The sequence below is a fragment of the Bison bison genome, unplaced genomic scaffold, assembly GCF_000754665.1.
Source record: "Bison bison bison isolate TAMUID 2011002044 unplaced genomic scaffold, Bison_UMD1.0 scf7180017864456, whole genome shotgun sequence".
NCBI lineage: Eukaryota > Metazoa > Chordata > Mammalia > Artiodactyla > Bovidae > Bison > Bison bison.
In genome coordinates this window covers 28,735,601-28,744,615 of record NW_011495018.1, presented here as the reverse complement: position 1 = coordinate 28,744,615, position 9,015 = coordinate 28,735,601, and the positions used below count along the sequence as shown (strand labels likewise).

Below are 9,015 nucleotides of genomic sequence, written 5' to 3'. Positions count from 1 at the left end.
AATCCTTACCTGTCCTGTAAGCTCCGGCCTCCAAAACCACCCTGATACCCCTAGCTGGCCTCTCCGAGCTGCTCAAACTAAGCCCCTCAGCTCGACTTTCAGTCCTCTACCAGCCTGGCCTTCTGATTCCCACCCGGCACACAGCATCCTCTCTAAAGCAGGTTTAGTTATCCCCAAAGAGAACGGTTTACTCTTTTCAAATAGGCTATTTCCTGCCAAGTTGCCCCTTGCCTCCTCCAGGCAGCACAGCGTTCCCGGACTGTCTCAGCCCTGTCAATGGCACACAGGTCACTTGTTACATTTGAAACTGTTCACTTTCACCGAGCCTTGTTACGTTTGTTCACATCCTTAGGTATTGCCTATTCTAGGACATGCTGATGGGTAGACAGGCCTAATTCCCGGCTCCACGAATCCTCCCTCTTAATGTCCACCCCTACTCCTTTCTGAGTTGTTCAGGAGCTGACTCAGGCCTGGCCCGTTTGGAGAACTGTTAACTTGCCTGGGTTCCCATTCACCTCCAGTCTCTGTCCCTTCCCAGGAGAAAGGCAGGCTACAGAAAGGCAGGCAGAGGCTACAGCAGCTCACAGACACCCCAGGCAGGCTGAATCTCAAGAGCACTTTATTGGGCCCCTGGCCTTCAAATGCTGTCCTCGTTGACCCTGGGGCGCCCCCGCCCCACACTGCCAGCTGCACTGCTAGGGAGGTGGGTGGAGGAAGCACCTCGGAGCGGCTCGTTTGCTCTGAAGGGTCTTGGGTGATGCTGGGCCACAGTATTGTGCCTCTCCCCTGCAGCCCCCATCCCACCCCCAGTAGCTAGACCCTCCTTGGGGTAGAGAAGTGGGGATGCCTGGGCCTCCAAAGCAGGAAGCTGGCCCCAAGCCAGGTACCAGTTCCTGCCTAAAATGGGCAGGGGGCCATGTGCACAACTCTTCGAGGGCAATGGTGAGGTAGACAGGGTAACACCTGACCCTGCTGCAGAGAGCGCCAGGCCATCCTGGGAGCCAGGCTGGCCCTTCCCAAGCCCAGAGGAGCCAGTGGTTGACGCAGTGAGGTTCAGCCTGCTGAGGCTGGCTGAATGGCCAAGAGGGGCAGCCAGGTCACCAGTCCCGCTCGGCGGGTTCTCGGTAGGGCAGGCCTAAGAACCTGAAGACATCCTTCTCAGTGGGGGTGGGCAGCACTTGGCCAGAGCCCACCTTGAGGCCTTGGGCACTGCGGACCACAGCTGTGCTGAGGGCATGCTCTGACAAGCTCATGCCCTTGGTCTTGGCCAGAGCCCGCATGGAGCGGTTGAAGTGGGCAGAGCCGGTGAAGTAGAGCAGGGCGCAAGCGAGCTCGCTGTAGGGAACGACAATGATGTCCAGTCGTCGGTGCCGCCGCCCTGGCCCCGGGAGCTGGCACACACCCAGGTACTTCTGCTGCTGGCCGTTCTCCTCGTGGCTCACCAGGTCATCCGTCAGGAACCCTGGCCCAACACAGGAGGGCGCTGGCAGGGTGGGGAGCCAGGGCCTGGGCTGCCCAGCCCAGGGCCGTCTGACCTCCCAGGCCTCTCCTGATTATCCCTGGGTCCTCTGTCCCCAGCTTGTCCATTTATTTGCAGGCTTTCTTCAGGCCTGTGTCCTTTTCTATAGAATATGCATAGTAACTCCTCCTATGGCCCACTCCCACCCGCTACACTGGGGGCATGGAAAGATCCGATGAACCCTTGACCTGTAGCACCTCTGGGAGGTGTGAGGAGCTGATTCATCTCTTCCCTGCAGTGGCTCTGGCCCCAGGGGAGAGGTGGGTTCTGGTGGAGCAGCCTCCCCTGCTTCCTGCCTAGCGGTGGAACTTTGAGGCTCTCTAGCCTGGGGGCCACCTTGCCCCTGCCCACCTGCTCACCTGGGGGTGGGGCTTATACCTTGCTGCCGGAGGCTGTCCAAGAGGCGGCTGAAAACGCCCTGGTGAGAGCGGCCATCCGGGTGGGTAAGCAGCACGTCCATGTCACCACAGGTTGCCTTTCCCCGACGGTATGAACCACATGCCACGCACAGCAGCCCGGGGTTGAGGGCCTGAGCTGCTTTCCGGACCTGGGAGAGGACAGTGAGGAGGGTGAGGGCTGTGGGCCTTCCCTGTCCCAGGAGCCCACACACCCCTTGGGTTCCAAGCCAATCCCTGGATGCAAGGTCCAGCCTGAGAGAGAGCCTCAAGGAACAGAAGAGGAGCTCCATCCACCCTGGGGAGCGTGCCTTGCTGGGACAGAAGAGAAGAAAACGCGCTCACACCACTGGGTGCGGCCTGGGGAGAGATGAGAAGGCTGTGCTCGGATTCTGAGGGAAGCTGTGGCTCTTTCCCTCTAGAGCTCTTCAAGAGCAGACAGACATACCTTCTCTGGGGTCTGCCCCAACCCATACACCCAAGTGTGTGAAGCTCCACTGAGTACAGAGGGCCAGGTGCCAAGGAGCCCTCAGCCAGGTCTTAGCAGCCCCAGGTATCTTTGGATTCAGAGCTAAATGCAGAGTGTGTGAGTTGGGGCTTGAAGCCTGACAGGTGGTTGGCAGGGTGCCCCTAGTCCAGGCCTCTGGGGAGACAGAACCCAGAAATATAATTGCATGTGTAGGGAAGGAAAGGAGAGAGCAAAGAGGGAGGGAAATCTGAGCCAGTGGCCACATCCTTACTTGGAGGAATGGGGCTCGGTGTGGAGGGAGCTGAGGCAGAGGGATCATGGTGCACTGAGTGGGTGGGGCCGAGGGAGGTTAAGCCCATTAGTCTCCACACCAGAAACACTGAGGCCTTTCGTATGCGGATAGCTTCCCAGTCTCTACCGCAGGACACTGAGATTTCTGGGACCTTGGATACTTCAATTCTCCTGACAGGCAGGCTTTGCTAATCCCCTCAACCCCCTTCTTGAGAGTGTGGGAGGAGGCCTAGGATGGATAATCCCATCAAAACCTCCTAAAACTGGAGAACTTAAATGGGGAGAGTGGGCCCTTCTGTTCCAGTGGGTTGGGGCTGGAGGCTCGCTGGGGCATTCTCTGTGCCCAGACACCGTGGCTGAGTGACAGACAGGTCATCACTGGCACTAAGGCCCAGTGATGGGTGGACAAAGGCGCTTGCCTGTCCATCCCACACCAGCCTCATAGTCACGTGACTGGGAGAAGAGCTGGAGGGTGATTTTAGCTAAGCTGGGCCAGTCTCCAGGGAGTCCTGCCATATTAGCATCATAGGCCATAGTGAGCAAACCAGTCCCTAACCTTAATGCCAGCTGAACAAATGATACATGTCACCCTAAATGTACCCTAGTCTCCCTCTAATCTAGGTTTTACATGAATTTAACCCCTAACCCAACTCTAAACCAAATCCTAATCTTGGCCAAACCTTATTTCTAGGACAATCATAAATTTTAACGAAAAGCATCCAACACTAAGAAAACTGTACTAATTCAGGTCTAACCTTAACTTGACTCTGGATCTAGCTTTCCTCCAACCCCAAACCTAATCCTACTGGCACTGTGCCTTTACACCAATTCTAACCCAAACCTTGAACCAGCCTTCAGAGGGCTGCAGAAGGTATGTACTTCTGAAAAGAGATATACAACTTTGTGCATTTTTACAGATTGTGGACAGAGAAGAGTCCATGATTTTCATTAGGTTCTCAAAGAAGTTTGTGAGTCAAAAAATGTTAAGAACCTCTGCCCTGATCCACCCTACCCTAGCCCAGTTCAAATCCCAATATCTTCAAGTAGTTCTGACCATAATCCAGCTCTGATCAAGCCCTGACATTAACCCAGTCCTAACACCATCCTAGCACCTAAGCCAGGGCTAACTCTGCCTGATACTGAGACCCCTGCCCCAGAGAGCTAGTGCTGCAACCCTTCCCTACCTAAGCCAACTTGCTCTTTGCCCACTAGTTCCAGTCTCTGGTGGCCCACAGCTTCCTCTGCCTGCTGGGCTCCCCCCCTGAGGGATCAGGAGTTCCTGGCTTTGAGCCAGGCCCTGACCCTATAGCAGTGGCTCTCCTTACTGCCCTGGGACACCTGCTTACTGTCTGCTCAATCTCTGCAGCTTCCTCCCTGGGCATGCGGTCTAGGAAGTCATCATAATGCTTCAGGCCAATGGCCTGCTGGGTAGTCAGACAGGCCTGGTTTCGGATGTCTTCTAAGCTCCGGAAACCCTGAAATAAAGAAGCCAGATGGGAAGGCTATGAGGATCCAGAACCAACGAAGAGACAGTGAATAAGCAGACACACAAGGTTTTCATCATCTCTAGACTCCAAGGAAAGCATGAGGCAGGAGCAAGCCCAGGGTCTGTAATCAGTGGGACTTGGGAAAGGCACGGGGACACACCTCAACCCAGCCCTGCCCCTATCCTAAAACACTCATTCATCATCTCATCAATCTGGGGGTGATTCTGGGCATGGCTGGGTTTGGGAACCACTGTTCTGGATTCTCAGCCCCCAGGTCTGGTCTGCTCAGGAAGGCCCTTGTTTTTCTGGGGGACAGAGAAATATACTTCTTGTCTCTGCCTACACCACAGACTAAGCCTCAAAGATACCAAACAGGGTAGTTCTGAGAGCCAAGGGAGGATCTGCATGGGCCCTGGTCCCTTTGAGAAGTGATCCCTCTCTAGTCTGGGTTCATTCTCATCAAAGCATAGGGCGAGAGAAGTGTGGGACAGGAGCTCTAAGATACAGTAAAACTGAAGTGGGGGCTAGGACAGGATGTGACCTGATGGTACCACATTTGGGCAGTCTTGGTTCCAGCTCCCCAGATGTTGGAGAAGAGCTCTAAGACAGGCACGCTTTCGCTGATGTGGTCTAGCTTCCGCAGATGCCCGCTCTCCAGGATCTCGACAATCTTCTCAGCCATCCGCTTTCCAATCCCAGGGATACCAAAGGCCTCCTAGGGGAAGAGGAGGCAGAGGCAGGAAGGAAAGGTGAGAAGGAAGGAAAGGTGAGAAGATGGGAGGAGCAGATTCAGCAGTGGGGAAACTGACTCCTTTAGCAGATGTCTTGAGTGAAAGCCAGTCTGGTTGGTGGGCAACTGATAGCTGTGTAAAGCTTGGGCACAGCTGAAGATGAGAAGTCTGGCTGGAGTGGGCTGAGTAACTTGTCTGCTGGTTCCCAGAGGATGGAGCTCAGCACAGGGAGCAGAGGAAGGGCAGCGGTGATGACACTGGGCAGCATCACCACAGCAGGGGGGCCCGTGTGAGGCTTTACCCTGTATCGGGTCCTGCACTACATGGGTCATCCCTTTGAGTCCTCACGGGAACACTGTGTTTGTTACTATTCTTAGTCCCTTTTTACTCATGAGGAGACTGATGCTCAGAGGATTTGAATAACTGGCTTAAAGTCAGGCAGTTAGTGAATAATGGGAACCAGAATTCAAACCCTGGCCTGTTGATCTTCAGAGACTCAACTTTCAAGCAACTTTTTTATTACGGAAAAACTCGAAAGTAAAAGAGTATACTGAACCCCACAGACCCAACACCCAGCTTTTGTAATTATCAAGATTTTTGCCAAGCTGCTTTCATTAATCTCCCTGTTTTCTTTTGTGAAAGTCCCAGACATCAGAAAATGTTAAGCCCTCCACCTGACCCCCACTACAGAAGACCCCCACCCAGCCCCCCACATGTCCTCCCCTGGCCCCCAGGTACCTGGTAGGAGGTGACAGGCTTGTGGAAGCTCTTCAGGGCATTGATGGCCTTGGCATAGCCCAGGGCCCTCCACTTGTCTCCCTGAACGCTGTAGGCTTTGGCCAGTACTTCCAGCTTCTCTGTGATATGGGGGTTGTGGTTGATTGCCTTCTGGCTTGAAGGCTGTGCACAGACCCACTTATCCAGGCTCTCGGGGGCTGGGCTAGGCTCACCATCTCCCTCAAAGGGGGTGGGGTAGCGGCCGCTGATCAGGGCTTCCAGATCAGCAGCGCTAACCTGGGTCTCTTCCCCGTCACTGGCTTCACCATCAGAGCTGGTCTTGAGATAGGGAAGGAGAAGAGACAGTAAGTTCATGCCGCCCATGAGGAGGGCTCCTTCGAGGTGGGGGCTGAGTTTCCTAGTCAGACCCAAGTATGATGCTGGGTTTTCTGCAACAGACCTGGATCTCCTTAAGTGTGGGGCCGTGTTCCACCTGGCTTCCCCTAGTGCCCAGCCCTAGGATCCCCAGTGAAATGTGGTAGATAGGCAAATACAGGAGTGATGAATGCTGGGAAGAATTAAAAGACTTCTCAATAAAGACAGCCGTCCTCTCTCAGGGGCCTGAAACTTTCTGAACACCAGGCCCTCCCTGTTTCTGTGATCTAGTTCCCAGGAGAAGGGAGCCGTGGGGGCTGGGAGACTCCTGACCTGGGCTTGGATGCTTGCAACCGCATCTGCCCTCCAGGAAGGAGATACAGGTCTGGTGGGAGGTCGGGAAGGAGACAGGGCTGTCCTGGGCTGAGCCTCACCAGCTCCAGGAGGCGTAAAAGAGACTTGGTCTGCCTTGCTGAGCTGTGCTTGATCCAGGTACCTGCAGGATGGTGATGGCAGGTTAAGACACCAGAGTCTCACCACATATCTGTTTCCAATCCTTGTCGACTCTGAAATCTTTTTTTTTTAATGTGTCTAATTAAGACAATGAGAGTTTAATAGCTCAAGAAAACATTTGAGGAAAGACTTGGACCAGCCCACCTCTTGGGGGTGAAGATGCCGAATCCTGCTGTGTCCACCAGCCTTCTCTCCTGCAGGCACGAGCTCAGCCAGGCTGACTTCACCAGCTGAGCACCTGGGGGCAGCTGGGGCAGTCTAAGGAGGCGGAGGGCTCGCTCACAGTCCATGCCTTCATCCACCACAATGTGAGTGACCCCTGGGGCCTGAGCAGGGCATATCTGGCCACCATGCTGGACAATCTGCTTCTCAAAGAGTTCTGCCCGGGCTCTCCCAATGCCGGTGGGCAGAACATGCACCCGCACGGAGCTCAGCCACTCTGTGGAGGGGGCATCCAGACGCCTGCTGTCATACTCAGACATGATCCAAATGAACCCTTCACAGTCCCCTTCCCCCAGTCATTTTCCTCCACCCTGCCTTCTGGGCATTCCACTACAGTATACAGTTAATTTCCTCATGGGCCATCGCCTGATATAACAGGCAAAGATTCTGATACGTCCTGTTCCCTGATGTAACCTAGAACTGTGTCTGGCACATTGCAGGGAGCCTATAAATCACTTCATTTGATCATTTATTCTTTCAACACATATTAATAGACACTTATTATGTATCAGGCACAAGGCACATGCTTTGCTACTATAGGCCTCACAGTCTAATATATTCCCCTCTCCCAACCCAGCCTACCATGTAAGTTTTTGCCATCTATTTGTCACTTTGGCTGCAAAATAGCATAACTCTGGGGACCTGAGAAGGATCCCCTCCCCTCACCAGCAGGCAGCTTCCTAGAGGAAAGGATTGTATCGGTCATTTCCTTAGGGACCAGGGGGTAGTTTCTGATTTATAGAGGCCTCGGCGTGTGGTAGAAGATGAAAGAGCAAGTCACCTGTCGAAGACTGGGGACCAAGTTTAGGACAAGGGAGGTACAAACAAACCTGCAGGCTCTGGGTGGGCAGAGTTAGCTGTCGTATCTGATTCTGGGCATGAAAGATGTAAGAAGCCTGAGGCTCAAGCACATGAGGGCCCTAAGGGTGGGTCCACTCACCTCCTGCTGCTTCTCTGTCTTCCCTCTTGGGAATCTTTGCAAGAGTTGTTGATGATGGATTGGTGTGAATTTTCTTCCGCTTGGGAAATGCCTTCAAGATGCCCTTGGGGTCCATTGAGGTATGGCTGGACCCAAGCCTTTCTGTTGGAAGGTTGATCAGGGCAGTTGTCATGTGCAACCCAGACTTGGGGCTCCCCAACCCCTCTATGAAGGTGGGGTCTCTACTGACAACAGTTTGGGGACAGTAGCCAAGTTCCCAGGAGTCTCACAAAACCCAACTAAACTTGGCTTAGCCTAGCTCTACACATGGACAAAGGAGCCTGGTAGGCTACAATCCATAGGGCCACAAAGAGTCAGACACTACTGAAGTGACTTAGCATGCACAATCACCAGTCTTTCAGAATACTGGGGAAAATAAGAAGAGTGGAAATATCCAGGGAACTTTTGAAGGGGGAACAAATGACATCATGGGCTTCCCTGGTGGCTCAGATGGTAAAGAATCTGCCTGCAATGTGGGAGACGGGAGTTTGATCCTCGGGTCCGGAAGATCCCCAGAAGGGAATGGCTATCCACTTCTTCCCCTGAGAATTCCATGGACAGAAAAGCCCGATGGGCTACAGTCCATGGGGTCCAAGGAGTCAGACAGGACTCAGCGACTCCCACTTTCACTTTCAAAGGGTATCATTCCTCAGGGGGCTGCTTTGAAGATTAACTGTGCAGTATCTGCTCCTGCTGCATTCCACTTCCAAAAAGCTTTACGAAAATGGGATACCAGACTAGGAACGGGCTCCATCTTTAGGGAGTGGGGATTGGTGGTGGGGGCGAGGGGGAACCTGTTTATCTTTCTCTACCCGCATCACAGGCCCGCAGAGGAAAACGGGGAGGGTTGGGGTGGCTGGTGGAGTTTAGGGAGCCGGGGTGAGGAACGCCCTGCACCTGCTCTGGTCTTGGACCTCTCGGCACCGGAACGCGCAGGCCCGCAGCTGCAGGGAGACGCACGACTGCAGCAGGTGTGGGGCGCCTTCCGGGACTGTGGAGTCTTGGCCTCACAGCTGGGGGTGGAGAAGACGCTGGCAGGTGTGAGGCACCCGCCGCGTACCGCAGCTGCCGCGCGCCAGGGACTCCCTGGGTGGGGCTAGGGGAGCGCTGGACTGTCCGGATCCTGTCCTGAGGATTCCTCCCCACTCCCCAGATTTGGTACAGAATAGGGTCAACTCCGGACCCGACGGGTCACCGGGGATGGACAGGCATAAACTACTTACCAGAGCAGCCAATGAGAGCAGACGGAGGGCGCGGGGTTCGCGGGGTGGGAACAGGCCAATGCCCAGAACATCTTCCGGGTCATCCGGAAGTGAC

General features: G+C 54.5%; 1 protein-coding gene across 4 annotated transcripts; it reads right to left on the bottom strand.

Moving 5' to 3' along the window:
• Positions 1-602: 602 nt before the first annotated feature.
• On the bottom strand, positions 603-9,014 carry POLL (polymerase (DNA directed), lambda). 4 transcript variants are annotated; one of them, XM_010859484.1, is made up of 10 exons: positions 8,922-9,014; positions 7,660-7,800; positions 6,642-6,936; positions 6,318-6,480; positions 5,843-5,948; positions 5,631-5,749; positions 4,703-4,876; positions 4,021-4,149; positions 1,898-2,066; positions 603-1,462 (listed from the first exon to the last, which is right to left on the bottom strand). In XM_010859484.1, the coding sequence occupies exons 2-10, from the start codon at positions 7,772-7,774 to the stop codon at positions 1,098-1,100; spliced, it is 1,635 nt and encodes a 544-aa protein (XP_010857786.1). In that variant the 5' UTR covers positions 7,775-7,800; positions 8,922-9,014; the 3' UTR covers positions 603-1,097. The 4 variants fall into 4 exon arrangements, with proteins under 4 accessions (XP_010857786.1, XP_010857784.1, XP_010857785.1 ...); XM_010859482.1 differs by having other exon boundaries at positions 5,631-5,948; XM_010859483.1 differs by lacking the exon at positions 8,922-9,014 and adding an exon at positions 8,596-8,910 and having other exon boundaries at positions 5,631-5,948.
• Position 9,015: the final 1 nt, after the last annotated feature.